At 40.7% G+C, this 20,173-nt stretch overlaps 1 protein-coding gene and 1 non-coding gene across 2 annotated transcripts; one reads left to right on the top strand and one right to left on the bottom strand.

Annotated features, from left to right (window-relative positions):
* Positions 1 to 15,614: 15,614 nt before the first annotated feature.
* On the bottom strand, positions 15,615 to 15,720 carry LOC142513011 (small nucleolar RNA R71). Its single transcript, XR_012808980.1, has one exon. It is a non-coding gene; the product is annotated as a small nucleolar RNA R71 (small nucleolar RNA).
* Positions 15,721 to 16,356: 636 nt separating this feature from the next.
* On the top strand, positions 16,357 to 19,236 carry LOC142504961 (uncharacterized). The gene is made up of 4 exons (XM_075617797.1): positions 16,357 to 16,654; positions 16,889 to 17,763; positions 18,284 to 18,491; positions 18,602 to 19,236. The coding sequence occupies exons 1-4, from the start codon at positions 16,357 to 16,359 to the stop codon at positions 19,234 to 19,236; spliced, it is 2,016 nt and encodes a 671-aa protein (XP_075473912.1).
* The last annotated feature ends 937 nt before the right edge of the window (positions 19,237 to 20,173 follow it).

Here is a 20,173-nt window from a genome sequence, read left to right as displayed (position 1 = left end):
TATGTTGATGACATTCTACTCACTGGGAATGATGTAGGAATATTGCAATCAACTAAGATATGGTTAGCGAGTAAGTTCTCGATGCAGGACTTGGGTGAAGCATCTTTTGTATTGGGAATACAGATCTATAGAGATAGATCAAAAAGATTGCTTGGTCTCACCTAGTCCACATACATTGATACCATCGTGAAGAGGTTTTCGATGGATGAGTCCAAGAGAGGACATGTGACACCCTCGACCGATTTTAATAAAATAACAGCGGAATATAAAATTTTCTAAAAAGAAGGAAGGATTTAAAAAAATATATGTCAATGTATAATCAAAAGTATATACATGATCAATCAAATGATACAACAAAATACAAAATATCATTTTTATGATCATGTCCAAAATGCTAGCAAAATAACTTCTTCCTTCCTTCTCTATATGCATATGACTCCGGCCCACAATCAACGTCCCGGCCCGTCGCTCTTATCTGCATCACATGAATAACTAAAATGAGTATAAAACTCAGCAAGTGGAACTCTTACATAGCAATGGATACATAGCATACTCTGAAAATCATGACTTTGAAAACATTAAATACCATCAACTCTAGAAACATGAATAACATAACAAAACATGAACAATAAGATGGTATTTCTCTTTTCTCTGTTGGATTGATATCTATATAGTATCTTTGGCTCTGTACCTATATCCCATCGATATAAAGCGATAACTCTGAGGGATATAAGCTTATGGTCGTTGATCAACTGATTGCATGCAATCTCTAACTATGTATCTATCAATCCATAAAACATTTGAACTCTCTCTTGGGCATTTTAACAAACACTTTGCATACTCTATCTCTTGTATTCCCTTTTACACAATTGAGACATTCAATTGCCTCTAATATACAACAAGGTATATCTATACATAATATGAATCAAATGGAAGGGAATAACATGTTAAAACATTGTAACACAATACATATATTATCATGTGAGCACAAGGAATGAAATTCCACTTACTACCAATTAAAACCCTTAAATATAATCCCTTGGTTGAAATCCTACAACAATAAACCATATATAACACCATCAATAACCCAATAATCCAACAACAATACCATAAAAGCCATAGAATCAACACCATCACAAACCCATATCATCTCTCACACCAAAACCAAGAATAAATAACACCAAAAGCTTACCTTAGCTTCCTTGATCCCAAAATAACCTTGATCTCTCAACAAATAACCAACAAGAAGCTTGGATTAAAGAAAGGAATTGAAGGAAATGAAGAAACCCTAGCCTCCAAGGAGAGAAAAATCGAGAATGAGGGGAAGGAAATGAGAGAAATGAAGCCCACTCATCCATTTAACTCACTTAAATCTCAAAACACGCTTCTACTGTTCATGCAACGCGGGTGCGCTCCAACATGCACCGCGGGTGCGGTGTGCCCTCGGCAACTCAACCAAAAATCTGAAAATGTCGACCGCAAGTGCGCTCCATAAAAGACCGCGGGTGCGCTCTGGTCTCGGCCAATCCACCGGGGGTGCGCTGCACTATGGACCGCGGGTGCGGTGAAGCTACTGGAAAAACATCACAATTCTGAACATGAGACCGCTTGTGCGGTCCCCTCTGCATCCAACAACCAACTCTATGCAACAAAGATCGAATCGAAACGCTGATACAATACAACTACACATCAACTAATATCAACAATGCCACAAAACAATAATAACCAACAATACTATGACCCATAAACACAACTCTTAACATCACACTATACTAAACTCAACCAAATAGTCAATAATCATACGAAATCTTAAACCGTACAGTACACCAGGCTTGGCTATTACAATCTCCCCTCCTTAAGGGAATTTCGTCCTCGAAATTGATGTCACTGCGCAAACAACTAAGGATACTTCTCTTTCATCTCATCCTCTTGTTCCCACGTGTCTTCTTCAATCAGATGATTCCTCCAAAGGACTTTAACAATGCTGATCTCTTTGTTTCTCAACACTCTAACTCTGCGATCTAGAATCTGGACCGGAATCTCTTGGTACGTCAAATTCGGCGTCAAATCCAATGGCTCATGGTGAAGAATATGGGAAGGATTCGCAATATACTTCCTGAGCATTGAAACATGAAAAAAATTATGAACTCTGTCAAGATCTGGCGGTAGTGCTAACCTGTAAGCTCGATCACCAACTCTATCCAAGATCTCAAATGGGCCAATAAATCTCGGACTCAACTTTCCCTTCTTGCCAAACCGCATCACACCCTTAAGAGGTGCTATCTTCAAGAACACATGGTCGCCCACCTCAAACTGCAACGGCCTACGACGCACATCAGCATAACTCTTCTGTCTCGATTGTGCTGTCTTCATCCTCTCTCGAATAACAGCAACAACATCAGCTGTCTGTTGGACCAACTCTGGACCCAACATCTTCCTCTCACCAATCTCATCCCAATACAATGGCGATCTACACTTTCTGCCATAAAGTGCTTCATACGGTGCCATGCCAATCGTCGCTTGGTAGCTATTATTGTACGTGAACTCAACAAGAGGCAATTTGAAATCCAAACTACCAGGATAGTCGATAGTACAAGCTCTGAGCATATCCTCTAGAATCTGAATAACTCTCTCTGATTGACCGTCACTCTGGGGGTGATATGTTGTACTGAATGCTAACCGTGAACCCATAGCTCTGTGTAAACTCTTCCAAAACTCGGAAGTAAATCTAGGGTCACGATCAGACACGATCGACATAGGAACACTATGAAGTCTAACAATCTCTGCTATGTACTCTTCGGCATACTGCTTCATAGAATACGTCGTCTTGACTGGAAGAAAATGCGCTGACTTGGTCAACCGATCAACAATAACCCAAATAGAGTTAAGACCTTTCTGCGTCCTTGGAAGACCAGTCACGAAGTCCATCGTAATATGCTCCCATTTCCATTGAGTAATCGGTAATGACAGCAATGTCCCAGCAGGTCTCTGATGCTCGATTTTCACCTGCTGACAAGTTAGGCACTGAGAAATAAACATGGCAATATCATTCTTCATACCTGGCCACCAATAGAGTCTACGAAGATCCTGATACATCTTAGTGCTGCCTGGATGTATCGAGTATGCCGCGGTATGTGCCTCTGTCAAGACGTCTCGCCAAATATCATCACCAGCAGGAATACATATACGGCCTCTGAAAGTCACCAAACCATCTCCATTCAATCCAAACTCTGAATTACCTCTCTCCTCTGCTCTGACTCTCAACTCTGTCAACTGAACATCAATGGCCTGCTCTCTACGGATCCTGTCCGTCAATGTAGCCCGAATAACCAACGCTGAAAAGCGAGCAATGGTTCCCGGAACAACCAAAGCTACATTTTCTCGCTGCAAATCTAACAACAATGGCTTTTGAATCAAAGAATTCAAAGAAGAACTCGAATTACGGCTCAAAGCATCTGCTACAACATTTGCCTTCCCTGGGTGGTAACTAATCGTCATATCATAATCTTTGACAGGCTCTAACCACCGTCTCTGTCTCATATTGAGTTCTTTCTGAGAAAACAAATACTTCAAACTCTTGTGGTCCGTGAAAATTTCACACTTTTCGCAATATAAATAATGTCTCCAGATTTTCAAGGCGAAAACCGCTGCTGCTAGCTCCAAATCATGCGTAGGATAATTCTTCTCGTAGTCCTTCAACTGGCGAGAAGCATAAGCTATAACTTTCCCACGCTGCATCAGCACTGCACCAAGACCCTTCTTCGACGCATCAGTGTAAACAACAAAGTCCTCTGAACCACTGGGCAATGCAAGTACAGGAGCTGACGTCAACTTATCTTTCAACTCTTGGAATGAACTTTGGCAATCATTGGACCACTCAAACTTCACAGTCTTCCTCGTCAGATTGGTTAACGGCAGGGCAATCTTGGAAAAATCTGAAATGAAACGACGATAATAAACCGCCAAACCAAGAAAACTGCGTACCTCTGATACAGTGGTAGGAATAGACCACTTCTGAATCGCCTCAATCTTTACTGGGTCAACAGATATACCATCCTTCGAGACAACATGGCGTAAGAAAAAAATATGCTCCAACATGAACTCACATTTCTTCAACTTAGCATACAACCTCTTCTCTCTCAACAATTGAAGAACAACTCTGAGATGCTCTGAATGAAGCTCTCTGGTCTTGGAATAAATCAATATGTCATCGATGAAAACAATGACAAAGCTATCCAAATACGGCTTGAACACTCGGTTCATCAGATCCATGAAGACTGAGGAGGATTAGTCAGACCAATAAACATCACAAGAAATTCATAATGACCATACCTGGTCCGGAACGCCGTCTTAGGGATATCAGACTCCCTAACCTTCAACTGATAATAGCCAGATCGCAAATCAATCTTCGAAAACACTGTAGCCCCTTGCAGTTGGTCAAAAAGATCATCTATCCGTGGCAACGGATATTTATTCTTGATAGTCACTTTGTTGATCTCTCTGTAATCAATACAAAGCCGCAAAGACCCATCTTTCTTTTTGACGAAAAGAACCGGAGCTCCCCATGGCGAAGAACTCGGCCGAATGAAACCTTTATCCAAAAGATCCTGCAACTGCGTCTTCAACTCTTTCATCTCTGTTGGGGCCATTCTATACGGAGCCTTAGAAATAGGAACCGTACCTGAAACTAGATCAATCACAAACTCCACATCTCTGTCCGGCGGCAAACCCGGCACATCATCCTCAAAAACATCAGGGAACTCTTTCACCACATCAATATTCAATTTCACAATTCTATCCACATCCACAATCGAAGCCAAAAACCCATCACAACCTCTAAACAACAACTTCTTAGCCTCAAGACATGAAATAAAAGGAAGGACCAGCGAAGTACCTGCACTGGCGAGCATACCTTCCCTATTGCCATCATCTGCAAATTTCACCGTCTTAGCAACGCAATCAATCACTGCACAATAGGTTGATAGCCAATCCATGCCAAGTATAATATCAAACGCAACCATAGGGATAACAATCAAATCAGCATAAACCACTCGCTCATCAATTTGAACAGAGCACGCATACACAATAGATGTCGGGCACAACACATCCCCCGAAGGCAATACAACATTAAACTGGAGGGGAATAACAGAAGGAACGATACCCAAAGATCTCAAAAATAGTTCAGACATAAAAGAATGAGTAGCACCTGTATCAATCAATGTCGTAGTTACTCTGCCTGAAATTAAAATAGTGCTAGAGATCACAGAAGAATCATGGTTTATACCTTCCTTCGTCATGGTAAAGAGGCGTCCCTGCACCTTCTCTTTACTCAAGCCTCTCGGACAATCCTTGGCAATAAGGCCTGCAGTGCCACATCTGTAGCAAGTATGAGTACCGAATCTGCACTCTCCCCGATGATGCCTACCGCACTTGGGACACGATGGTTTCTCGGAATCAAATGGAACTTCCGGTGGTTTAGGACTCAACTCTAACTTGCCTTTCCCCTTGAAACGATCCTTTCCTCTTTGATTCGAACCCTGGCCTCTCTGAGCAATGGCCTGCTGCCTCGCTTGTCTCTCTCTGGCAATGTCTTTCTCATCTTGCTCGGCCAACAAAGCCTTAGCCACAATCTTTTTGAATGTCACAGCCTTCGACATATTAATGTTTCTTCTGATTTCTGTTCTAAGGCCTCTAATGAAATGAGCACCTCTGACTTTGTCGTTGGAAGCAATATACGGGGCAAACAGACAGCCCTCCTCGAACTTCAGAATACACTCATCGACATTCAAACCTCCCTGTCGAAGCTCCAAGAACTCTGTCACCTTCCTAGCTCGAAGTGCGTCTGGGAAGTACTTGTCATAGAAAAGATCAGTGAACTCTTGCAACTTCAATGTCGAAATATCCACACTAACCTTGGTAGCATTCCACCAAATGCGTGCTGCCTTGACTAACATGAACACTGCACAACTGATTTTTTCTTTGTCCCCATAGTTGAGATGATCAAAAATAGCCTCAAGTGCCTTGACCCATTCTACGGCCATCAACGGATCAGTGCTTCCTGCAAATTCCGGCGGATCCATTCTCTTGAAAGCGGTAAAGATGCCATCGGTACCAACTGCTTGTGCCACTTGGCCTCTAACTTGACCTCTACCTTGACCTGTACCTTGCAAACGTAGTAACTGTTGGATCTGCTCACTGTGGACCTTAGCTTGCTCTTTCAACAACTTGCCGAACTCATCGACAACTCTAGAGGAAGAACTATCCTCACCCTCTGCGGCCTTTCTCTTAGGAGGCATAACTCCTACAATGTGCTCACACAATACAAATCAATAGATAACAATGAATAGATGTAGAAGAAGACATACCCGGACTGTTGAAAGTAGACGAAGTCATATGCATTGGTCCAATGAACGGTGCTCTGATACCACTAAATGGACACCCTCGACCGATTTTAATAAAATAACAGCGGAATATAAAATTTTCTAAAAAGAAGGAAGGATTTAAAAAATACATGTCAATGTATAATCAAAAGTATATACATGATCAATCAAATGATACAACAAAATACAAAATATCATTTTTGTGATCATGTCCAAAATGCTAGCAAAATAACTTCTTCCTTCCTTCTCTATATGCATATGACTCCGGCCAACAATCAACGTCCCGGCCCGTCGCTCTTATCTGCATCACATGAATAACTAAAATGAGTATAAAACTCAGCAAGTGGAACTCTTACATAGCAATGGATACATAGCATACTCTGAAAATCATGACTTTGAAAACATTAAATACCATCAACTCTAGAAATATGAATAACATAGCAAAACATGAACAATAAGATGGTATTTCTCTTTTCTCTGTTGGATTGATATCTATATAGTATCTTTGGCTCTGTACCTATATCCCATCGATATAAATCGATAACTCTGAGGGATATAAGCCTATGGTCGTTGATCAACTAATTGCATGCAATCTCTGACTATGTATCTATCAATCCATAAAACATTTGAACTCTCTCTTGGGCATTTTAACAAACACTTTGCATACTCTATCTCTTGTATTCCCTTTTACACAATTGAGACATTCAATTGCCTCTAATATACAACAAGGTATATCTATACATAATATGAATCAAATGGAAGGGAATAACATGTTAAAACATTGTAACACAATACATATATTATCATGTGAGCACAAGGAATGAAATTCCACTTACTACCAATTAAAACCCTTGAATATAATCCCTTGGTTGAAATCCTACAACAATAAACCATATATAACACCATCAATAACCCAATAATCCAACAACAATACCATAAAAGCCATAGAATCAACACCATCACAAACCCATATCATCTCTCACACCAAAACCAAGAATAAATAACACCAAAAGCTTACCTTAGCTTCCTTGATCCCAAAATAACCTTGATCTCTCAACAAATAACCAACAAGAAGCTTGGATTAAAGAAAGGAATTGAAGGAAATGAAGAAACCCTAGCTTCCAAGGAGAGAAAAATCGAGAAAGGGGTGAAGGAAATGAGAGAAATGAAGCCCACTCATCCATTTAACTCACTTAAATCTAAAAACACGCTTCTACTGTTCATGCACCGCGGGTGCGCTCCAACATGCACCGCGGGTGCGGTGTGCCCTCGGCAACTCAACCAAAAATCTGAAAATGTCGACCGCAGGTGTGCTCCATAAAAGACCGCGGGTGCGCTCTGGTCTCGGCCAATCCACCGCGGGTGCGCTGCACTATGGACCGCGGGTGCAGTGAAGCTACTGGAAAAACATCACAATTCTGAACATGAGACCGCGGGTGCGGTACCTATATGACCGCGGGTGCGGTCCCCTCTGCATCCAACAACCAACTCTATGCAACAAAGATCGAATCGAAACGCTGATACAATACAACTACACATCAACTAATATCAACAATGCCAAAAAAAATAATAACCAACAATACTATGACCCATAAACACAACTCTTAACATCACACTATACTAAACTCAACCAAATAGTCAATAATCATACGAAATCTTAAACCGTACCGTACACCAGGCTTGGCTATTACAGGACATCTACCAATGTATCATGGCGTGTCCCTATCCAAGTCTATGTCACCCAAGACTGATGCAGAGATAGCGGCGATGACAAGCATTCCTTATGCATCTGCGATTGGCAGCATCATGTATGGGATGATATCTACACGTCCTGACATGGCTTTCGCACTAAGTGTAGTGAGTAGATATCAATCGAACCCTGGTCTTCCACATTTGAAAGCTGTGAAAGACATCCTCAAGTATTTGAGAAGGATCAATAAGTTGTTCTTGGTCTATGGGGTGGAGAACTGAAATTTAAAGGCTATACCGACTCTAGCTTCCAAAGCGATATCGAGGACTTGAAGTCAACCTCTGCATTTGTATTCATGCTCAATGGTGTTGATGTCTCTTGGAAGGGTTCCAAGCAAGACAGTACTATAGATTCCAGCACAGAGGCCGAATACATTGCTGCATCAGATGCAGAAAAAGGAGGCTGTTTGGATAAGGAATTTCGTCCAAAAGTTGGGCGTCATTCCTAATGGAGTTGCTCCTGTCCCGGTGTTTTGTGACAACACGGGAGCTGTAGCTAAAGCGAGGGAGCCAAGGTCTCATCAAAAATCAAAACACGTATTAAGAAAGTACCACATCCTCCGAGAGATCGTGGAAAGACGAGATGTCTCGATTGACAAAGTCGGCTCCGCAGATAATGTTGTTGATCCACTAACTAAGCCTTTACCTGGACCATTATTATGGGTAGTTGGCTCTAGTGCAAGTGGGAGATTGTTAGAGTAGGTGCCCGTCGAGCCAAGTGTTGGCCGAGTGTTCACAATGAAACTCTATGTATAAACGATATTTATTTTAATAATATTTGAAATTATTATTTTGCACATCTTTATCTGTATACCCATGCTAGTTGCATAGATAAAGCCCTTGAATATACAAATAGTAGAAAGAATATGAGATGCTCATATGATGAGTATCATGAAACTCATATTTGGAATACTATATATTCTAAACAGTTCCTAGACGATTCAGCCGCCGCAAAGAAGGATATAGGCTGCTCGAGTTCGAGACTAGTATCTGCGATGTGAGTACCATGTTTCATTGGTATGGGACATTGTGATGTCCGAGCATGCAGATAGGTGCACCTGGTAGAGTTCACTGAACAACCCACCATAAAGGACTTTCCAAGTGGTTCTCACTTATCGAGTGGAAACGTTCTAGTTTATGGTTGTACACCATTAGTCCTTATGACCCGGGACAAAATTGAGACTCTATGTGCTAGAATTACACTTTGACTTGTTTACCGACTCTCATGGGGTCATCAGGTGGCAGGGTTGGGTGTTCTGTCGAAACATATAGGAGTCGATGCATTGTAGTCGAGGATTCACCGCTTACCTTCGGGTATGGATATCCTATGTGTATGTAGTATGAAATCTCTTATCAGGGTATGGTGGTAATTATGAAATGGGTTTCATATATTACACCATCGATGCAACTACGACATGACACATAGTATCGATTCATTGACAACTCTCGATATACCAATGGTTGTCGAATCGGTCGGGATATATGAGTTGAAGGGACCGTACTGTACGCTAACCATAATTTAATGATTCTTGCAGGCACTATCATTTGATACCTAGGGAATCATGTAAGCGATGCTGCTAGGCGTTTAACATGATTGGTTGGGTACTATCAGACTTGAGTTCTGACGTTCTTGTTATCAAGGAGTTGATAAGTAAGAATGGAGAAATTGGGGTATGCTCATATAAGGACATGTTTAGTCCGAATCACATGGAGATGTGAACCCACGGCTAGTTGTATCAATGAACCATTGAGGGCCACACAAGTACTAGCTTTCTAGATCCCGTTGAGAAGTAAAATATAGTTCAATGTGTTGAACAACTTATAAATGAGTTTATAAGCGTAAGCAAAAATAGAAGTATGACTTCTATGAGGGAAATGTAATTTTAATTTATGTGTGTTCCTAAATTAAAAGTTGGCCAAATAAATAATGTATTTGAAAATTGTGATTTTCATAAACATTATTATGGACTAAATTAAATTAATTCAATTGTTGAATTAATTAAACACTAGTGGACCTAGTAGAGTCCAAATAATTAAATTAATTCAAGTGTTGGATTAATTAAATAACATTGGGCCTTGTAAAGCCCAATTAGAAATAATTATTAAAGTAGTGGGCTTGAGTAAAATCAAGTAAATGTTAAATGGTATCAAATGTTTTTGAGTACATTTAAATAAAGTTCATGGGCCTTGTAATTGTTACTAGCCCAAGTCATATTGCATGCATGGGAGATGAAGGGTTGGAGATTACTTTTTAAATCTCCAAGGCTTGGCATGCTAAAAGGTGCTTTAGCTTTTCACACAACCAAGGCTAGTCATCCCTCTCCCCATGACACCAAGTTGGCCGAAATTTTGAGGGAGTTATTCTCCTCAATTTTTCTCTCCTTTTGTTCTTCAATTGTTGAGGAATTCATATACTTCTCAAAGAAAAATCCTCCTATTTTTCTAGTGCAAAATATGAGGGGATCTACCGAGTTGGTGGTGAGCTTGATTTTGAAGGAAAAACAAGGAGAGCTTGTAGATTTGTCTTGCCTTGAAGAGCCAAGTTGTTTACAACTTGGTTGGAGCCATTACATCAATCCTTGTGATTGATAGGTAAAATTTCTTTGCACCCTTTGAATGTCATAGTTGTGTTTTTATATATGCTACAACACTAGTACATAGGTGGCCGAAATTTTCTTGTTGAAAATTAATTTTTGAACTTCCGTTGCGCTTTCAGGCACCTAAAATCGATCCCTTTCATGAGCTTAGGTGGAAAAGTTTACCAGTTAGTAATGTCGTGTCTGGGTTCGCCTCCTGCGCATGCATGGCGACCACTCTACCCTAGGTCGGTTGCCTCCACTGTGGGCACTCCTTCAACATGTGGTCACTTGCCCCGCATTTGAAACACTTGCCTGACCCATATAAACATGGCCCCGGGTGCTCGCGGTTTCACTTCGGGCACACCGGATGCTCACCCGGCCTCTGTGGCGCCTTCTGTTGTGGCATAGGACCCTTGCCCTTTGGCGGTTCCTGATAAGGATTCTTTCCTGGCTGCCCCTAGAACGGCCTCTTAAACTGAGGTTGCTGCTGCTGCTGTGGAGCCTGATAGGGCCTCTTGCCCTGCCTGTCGGCCTCAATATCCCTCTGATCCTGCTCCGCCGCCAAAGCTCTAGACTCGGAAACTGCGTAGATAGTGGGACCAGCAACTCGGACGTCACGGCGCAAGACCGGCCGCAACCCATCCATAAAATGCCTCAACTTACTCTGGGCATCATTAGCTATCAGGGGCACAAATTGATACCCCCTCTCAAACTTCCTGACAAACTCTGCAACACTACCGTCTCCCTGTCGCAGGGTCATAAATTCTCTGGTCAGTCTGGATCGTACTTCTTCAGTGAAGTACTTGGAGTAGAATATCTCTTTAAAGCCATCCCAAGAAAGGGTCTGCAAGTTCGCTGCCACTGACGCGCTCTCCCACCACAGTCTGGCGTCCCCGGTCAGTAGAAATGTGGCACACCTGACCCTATATGCATCTTGCAACTCCATAAAAGCAAAAATCAACTCAATGGATTTAATCCATCCCTAGGCTAAAAGCGGTTCAGTGGTCCCCGAGAACTCCTTTTGGCTCATCCGTCTGAACCTCTAGTATACTACTTCTGGTCTGGGCCTCGCTTCTGTATTTGCCGCAGCCTGGTTCCCCGCAAACTGTGTGAAGAACTGCGTCATACCTGCAAGCATCTGTGCCTGCATATCTAGCGGTGGAGGAGGAGGAGCGTCTCTCCCCTCCTCTCGATCCTCTCTATCCTCATCCCTTGCTTCCCGTTTAATTATGCGTCTAGGAGGCATACTGTTCCAACAATTTACCCAACACGTGAACCCCATATGCATGAACATGATATCAATAGTATAAGACGCACGTAAATTGAACTTAAAACATAGACATGCTGAAATCATGACTTAATGCTTAATAAATAACATAATTCAAAACTTTAAAACTTACATACTTGAGGTGTGACTTCGTAAGATCCTTACGACTAGCAGTAGGCATAACCCTTTACAAGAACACCGCTCTGATACCAACTGTAACGTACAGTACCTTTTACTACTTAAAATTTGCGAAAAAATTAAAAATTTTTTTGATTATAAGATAACTCTCAATTTTGATTTAAAATAAACTTTTCGTCTCCAAAAATGGTTGCAACAAAAGATCAAAAAATAAAGTTCACCAAAAGCATCTGATTAAAATCTCATAACCAGTAACATAAATCCAAGTATTTTGATCATTTCAAAAAGCTTAAAACATGGCGGTCCTCGAGTTTAGCCTCTTGCTCAGTCCAAGCCAGCTCCATGGTCCCTACCCCTAGGCTCCTCCAAGTCATCCTCACCTGCATCGATCAAGTCTAGTGAGTCTAAAGACTCAACACGTATAAACTGGAAGTAACGAGTAATACGTAATAAAACCACATGCAACTTTTAAAATAGAACATACATACGGGAACTTGAACTTGCTAAATAAACTTGAACATACGTACATACATACATAGACGTGCCATAACGTGAAACTTTTCTTAAACATGCTTGCATACTTGTACATACTTGAACATACTTAAACTTCGTCATTTTACGTAGAGGCATGTTTCAAAGCAAGTGACCCATAACATAAATCGCCTGATCAGACTAAACCACAGTACTGGGCTGACAGGGAAGAATCCACTGCCACATACATGAGATCCCCGTTCATGCTTTAACGGGTGGATTGGTCTTCGTTCATGCTTTAACGCTTTTCAATTATGATCTAAACCCGTTCATGATTTAACGGGGTGGATTGCTCCCTAGTCATGCTTTACCGCTTTCCAATCCCATACATAAATTGATCACAAAACATTTAGCATACTTCAAAAACTTGAATATTTTCTTTGCACGTCAAACATACTTACTGGGCATTGAGGGATTCGTTGGATCTCGCTTGGAGCCACTGCTGCACATACTAACATGAATTTCAACACTTAACTTGCATAACTTAGACGTAGGTATTCTTGCTCACCACCGAATTTAATAGATAGCTTATGGCATTCTAGATCACTCAGGACATGACCTCGTTAAATCATCGTACTTACCCATGACATCGAACTCCGAACACTCTCTAAAATGATGTGTTAACATTTCCCAAAAATAAAAGACATGAACTCACTATTGAACTTGAAAAGAAGAAAGAACAAAATATTTTTATTGATGGGGCCGCGCTCGGGCGGTAATATATTACCGCTCGAGCGCCAGGTCTACTGGACACTACTCTCGGACAGAAAGGGTGGCGCTCAGGCGGAAGGAAATTACCGCTCAGGCGCCGAGCTTACAAAAATAAAACTCTCGACAGTGAAGGTGGCGCTCGAGCGGTAAGAAATTACCGCTCGGGCGCCGAGTCTACTGTGCTCCGTGATTTAGAAACTTATTCTCCCCAAATTCGATTACACCGACAGTGAACAACGCCTTGAGATCCATCCTAGGACACTAAGACACCGACTCGACTCCACAAAAATGCCCTGAATGTTCTCAAAGAAATGACGCACCACACGTAACGTAATACACCCATAAACTCAATTTTTAACACCAAAATAATTTTCACGACTACTCCCTCTCCCAAGTGCCTAACGACGCGAAACAAAACCTCAATGACCTTCCCAACATCATTAACCACATACCTAAACGCAGCAACTGATCACCCGTCAATCCCCAACGAAGCCTGCAACCATAAAACTTCAAGAATGCATCAATATCATAATTTTCAGAAAACGCAGTTTGAGCAGGCCCACAAAAAATGTCATAAATCACTCAATTTTTATCCAAATATTTCGAAGTTACTGTCAAATCAAAGGTATCAAAAATTTCTACGATTTTTTTGTTAAAATTTTTCTCAGAATCACGACCAAAAAATCGCAGTTTTTAAAAGAACAACAAAACGAGATTTTTAGATCGAAAAGCTCTCAACAATGCGATCTAAACAATTTCTGCTCAAACTTTACACATCACACATGTATTTTAACGCATAATAAATATCACAACACGTAATATGACGAGATCGATAGAGAAATAACAAAATATACGTGCCTTTAGATCTTTAACGTTATCGAAACGACGACTCCGACGCGGGAAGGAAGTGAGGGTTGATCCAGGACGATCGTGCAACGATTTTCTTGAAATAAAATTCACGAAAATCTGCTGGAACGCTGAAGGGAATGGGGCGGCTGCTCTCCTTTTAAGAACCCTAAGTTTTTATATTAAAATTGTGCAATTGAAATGTGTATGTGTGTTTAGCGTGTATATGTGTGTGTTAGTTGTGTGTGTGCGTGTGTTAGGTGTGTGTAAAAGTGTGAGTGTGTGAGTTTAGTGGTAATTAGGGGAATTAAATGGCTAAATTAATAAATTAAAATTGTTAAATAAAAGTTAACCCACACTAACTTCTACAAATCCCCTAATAAAAAAAATAACAAGATGCACACTCACTAACTTTAAAAGTTTTAAAATTTCTAAAATCACTAAATACATAATTTAGGCTTTTTAAAAATACTACAACTAAGTAAATCATTTAAAACGCCCCAAACTTAATTTAAAATAAAATACCACGTTTAAAATCGCCAAAATCATCACCGGTCTTTTTTCCTCGATCCCGCATCGAATAATCTCCTGAAACATGAAACTCGAAAAAATATTTTAACGTGCATCACATAAACATACATAATTCAAAATAATGCACTTTAAATAGATCATGCATCCCAAAAAATCATTTTAAATTTAAATAAATGATTTAACAATTAAATAAATGCATGGGTTATACGTGTAGTGATTTTTGGGTTCTACACTGTTAATTCACAATTTTATTTTTAGTTAATTTCTTTAGCATTTTTTATTTTTCTTGAGCTAACACTCCAGATTCTATTCCAGATATTTGTTCCAGTGCATGCCAAAGTCACTTGACGTGGAGCTTGAGCAGTTTGACCCTGAAATTGAAAGAACTTTCCACAGAAGAAGACATCAGCAGGGACTGAAGGAACTGATGGAGAGGTACGAGCACGAGCATGAGGAAGAACACCATGAAGAAAGAAGAACACTATGAAGATAGACATGTTGAGGTGCCACGCCGCATACCGATGCTAGAGTATGCCCAGCCTTCTTCGGATGGTGCACACCCCAGCATTGTGAGGCCTATTGTGCGGGCAAACCACTTCGAAATCAAGCCAGCTATAATTCTGATGATACAGAATACGGTCCAGTTTTGAGGATCTGCATTAGACGACCCAAAAAACGCACATCGCAGATTTTCTTGAAATTTGCGATACTTTTAAATTTAATGGAGTTTCTGATTATGCTATTAGGTTGTGTTTATTTCCTTTCTCCTTATGTGACAAAGCTAAAGCATGGTTAAATTGCTTGCCTGTAGGTTCGATCACCACCTGGGAGGACATGGCGAAAGCATTTCTCTTAAATACTATCCTCCATCTAAGACCATGAAGCTGCGGGCAGACATCACCAAATTTTCTCAATTCGAGCAGGAGTCTTTAAATGAGGCATGTGAGTGCTTCAAAGATTTATTATGGAGATGTCCTCATCACGAACTGCCACTTGGGTTAGTCGTTCAAACCTTTTATTATGGCTTACTCACTTCTAATCGTACTATGATAGATGCTGCTGCTTGTGGAAACCTATTGAGAAAAACTACCGAAGAAGGATATGAGTTGTTGGAGGAAATGGCTGCTAGCAACTATCATCCTCAATCTGAAAGGAACAACCAGCGGAGAAGTGCAGGAGTTCAACAGGTAACTGACTTTTCTGATATTACTGCGCAACTTGATGTCTTGAACAGGAAATTGGACATCTTAAATATGGGTGGCACGGCTATGCGTCTTCAAGAGATATTCTGTGATAAGTGTGGAGGTGAATACTTTGCGAAGGACTGTCAAGATGGCAATCCCTTTTATGCGCAGGAAGAGGCACCAGTGAATAAAGTGGGAGTCCAAAACCGTTCAAGGAATGATACATATTCGAACACATATAATCCTGGATGGAGGAAACATCCCAACTTCTCATGGGGTGGTCAAAACAGTCAGAATCGACCAGAGGGAGGACAACCGTATGGGAAGCAACCGATGTACAGATCTGACCCCCTAGAGAAGAAAAGTCTAATTTGGATCAAATGATGTCTAAGTTTATCTCGTCCACTGAAACTAGACTCCAAAACCAAGATGCATTGATAATGGGGCTAGAGAATCAGATTGGAAAGTTAGCTAAGATGATAGCAAGTAGAGAGCCGGGCACCTTGCCAAGCAACACAGAGACCAATCAAAAAGAGCAAGTGAAGGCCATCGAGTTGAAGAGTGGGAACATTTTAGAGTCTAGAGTAAAAGAAAAAAGTCAAATACCGTATGAACAGACAGAGACATCAAAAGGTAAGTCTTCTAACTCTACACCAGCACCCACTGCACAATCAAAAATTGTTATAACCCCTTCTTTCCCTGCAGCATTGAAAAAAGCAAAACTTGATGCGCAATTCGGTAAGTTTCTTGATATATTTAAAAAATTGCATATCAATATTCATTTTGCCGATGCTTTGATTCAAATGCCTAGTTATGCCAAATTTTTAAAGGACATCTTAGCAAACAAGAGAAAATTGGAGGATCTAACTGAAAATAGCTCTGCTTTGGTGCAAAACAAGATCCCACCGAAACTTAAGGATCCAGAGAGTTTTTCTATTCCTTGCATGATTGGTGAAGTTGTTTTTCATAAAGCCTTATGTGATCTTGGTGCAAGCATTAACCTCATGCCTTTGTATGTGTTTAGGAAACTTGGATTGGGAGAACCTAAGCCAACGAGGATGTCTTTACAGCTAGCAGACAGATCTGTCAAGTATCCACGAGGAGTTATTGAGGATGTGCTAGTGAAAGTGGACAAATTTATTTTTCCTGCAGATTTTTTGGTGCTTGACATGGAGGAGGACATAGAAATGTCGTTGATATTGGGGAGGCCATTCCTTGCAACTGGCAAGGCTCTAATTGATGTGCAGGAAGGGCAGTTGAGATTGAGAGTGGGGAAAGAGGAGATTAATTTTGACGTCTTTAACGTACTGAAGCACACACTGCATTCTGATAGTTGTTTTAGAATTGATGCTTTTGATTTGCTTGCGTGTAACTATTTGCAGGATGCTACTAAGGACCCTTTGGAAGCCACTCTCACTACTAAATTGAGAGAAGATGAATTAGATGAAGAAAAAGCTGAAATAGTGGCATACCTCAATGCCAACCATCCATGGAAGAGGCCGATAAGGATGAGATTAGAGGACCTGGGGGATCGGAGAGACTTGACCCCTCAGAAATCAAGCATAGAAGAGCCACCAACTCTTGAGCTCAAGCCATTGCCTCCACATCTGAAATACGTCTATCTAGGTGGGAATAATAAACTTCTTGTGATTATTTCTTCTGATTTGACAGACCTGATGGAAGGCAAACTACTGAAAGTTTTGAAAGTGCACAAGAGTGCATTTGCGTGGAAGGTGGCGGATATCAAAGGGATCAATCCATCTGTCTGCATGCACAAGATATTGATGGAAGACAAATACTCACCTTTGGTGCAACCTCAGAGACGATTAAATCCAAAGATGCAAGAGGTAGTAAAGCAGAAACTATCAAACTCCTTGATGCAGGTATTATCTATCCTATATCTGATAGTTCATCAGTAAGTCCTGTTCAATGTGTGCCGAAAAAGGGTGGGATTATTGTTATCACAAATGAACAAAATGAATTAATACCCAATAGGACAGTTATGGGATGGCGTGTGTGCATTGATTATAGGAAATTAAATGATGCTACCCGTAAAGATCACTTTCCGCTGCCCTTCATTGATCAAATGATTGAGAGGTTAGCGGGTCATGAGTTTTATTGTTTTTTGGATGGGTATCCAGGGTATAACCAAATCATGATTGCGCCCGAGGACCAAGAGAAAACCACTTTCACTTGTCCTTATGGCACTTTTGCTTTTAGACGGATGCCCTTTGGTTTGTGTAATGCCCCTGCCACTTTTTCAGTGATGCATGACCACTATATTTCATGACATGATAGAAACTTTCCTTGAAATATTTATGGATGACATCTTCAATATTTGGCTCTTCTTTTGATGAATGTTTGTAGAATTTGAAGGTGGTGTGGATGAGATGTGAGAAGACGAACCTGGTGCTGAATTGGGAGAAGTGTCACTTTATGGTACAAGAGGGAATTGTCCTAGTGCACAAGATTTCGGAACAAGGGATTGAGGTGGACAAAGCTAAAGTGGAAGTCATCAAGAACTTACCACCTCCGACATCCATCAAGGGAGTTAGAAGTTTTCTAGGTCAAGCAAGTTTTTATCGGTGTTTTATTAAATATTTTTCTAAAATTGCCAAACCTCTATCTTTCTTGCTTATGAAAGATGTGTTGTTTGATTTCAATTCCAATTGTCTGCATGCATAGAAGGCTTTAAAGGAGCGCTTGGTGACAACTCTTGTTTTGGTGGCACCAGATTGGATCTACCCTTCGAGATCATGTGCGATGCCTGTGATAATGCGGTGGGGTCTGTGCTTGGCCAGCGGCAAAACAAGGTATTTCATACAATTTACTACGCAAGTAAGACCATAGATGAGGCTCAATTGAATTATTCAACAGAAAAGGAATTATTTGAAGTAGTATTTGCGCTTGACAAATTTCATTCATATCTTGTTTTGTCCAAAGTCATTGTTTACACAGAACCCTCTGCACTGAAATATCTACTTGCTAAGAAAGATGCCAAACCACGCCTACTTAGGTGGATTTTATTGTTACAAGAATTTGATTTACAAATAAGGGATAAGAAGGGTGTTGAGAATGTGGTAGCGGATAACTTGTCTAGATTGGAGTTTATGAGTAATGACTATGTAGATCATGCCATTAATGATTGGTTTCCTGATGAGCAGCTATTTGAGGTGAAACATTGTCCTTGGTATGCAAACTTTGCTAACTTTCTTGTCACAGGCACACCACCAGCCAATCTCTCGTTTCACCAACGAAAGAAATTCTTTTCTGACGTGAAGCATTATTTTTGGGAGGAACCATTTTTGAGATTTGCGTAGATTTCACGATTAGAAGGTGTGTTGCAGAGGAAGAGTTTGGTCAAGTTTTCAACCATTGCCATGACCGTGAGGTAGGTGGTCATTTTGGACCAACAAGGACGGCATCTAAGGTACTTGAATGTGGCTTCTATTGGCCGACCCTATTTAAGGATGCTCGTTCTTATGTGCTTGCTTGTGATAAATGCCAGCGGACTGGTAACATCTCTAACCGTCATAAAATGCCATTAAACAATATCATTGAGTGTGAGGTTTTTGATGTGTGGGGGATAGACTTCATGGGACCGTTTCCCAACGAAAAAATATATTTTGGTTGCGGTAGACTATGTGTCTAAGTGGGTAGAGGTAGAGACATATTCCAGTAATGATGCTCAAGTGGTCCTGAAATTTTTAAAGAAAAATATTTTTAACAGATTTGTTGCACCACGAGCAATCATTAGTGATGGTGGCACCCATTTTTTCAACAAATTATTTGAAAAACTTTTGAGCAAATATGGTTTCACACATAAGATCTCTACCCCCTATCACCCCCAGACGAGTGGTCAAGTGGAAGTGTCTAACCGAGAGATCAAGCGGATTTTGGAAAAAGATGTAGGTGTCAATCGGAAAGATTGGTCTGTGAGGTTAGATGATGCTCTTTTGGAACATAGGACTGCTTTTAAAACACCTATAGGCACTACACCATATAGGCTATTGTTTGGTAAAGCATGTCATTTACCTGTAGAGTTAGAGCATCGAGCATACTGGGCAACAAAAGCACTAAACTTTAACTTTACTGATGTAGTTGAATGACGTCTACTTCAATTGGATCGGTTGGAAGAATTCCGAAATTTGGCATATGATCTCGCATTATCATACAAGGAGAAGACAAAGAGGGCTCATGACAGGCGAATCATAGAAAGGGAATTCAAGGAAGGTTAAAATGTCCTGCTCTACAACT

Source organism: Primulina tabacum, chromosome 10 (assembly GCF_025594145.1).
Source record: "Primulina tabacum isolate GXHZ01 chromosome 10, ASM2559414v2, whole genome shotgun sequence".
In the NCBI taxonomy this organism is placed as follows: domain Eukaryota; kingdom Viridiplantae; phylum Streptophyta; class Magnoliopsida; order Lamiales; family Gesneriaceae; genus Primulina; species Primulina tabacum.
Note: the sequence above shows the minus strand (reverse complement) of the source record. Positions and strands in the feature narration are given on the sequence as shown.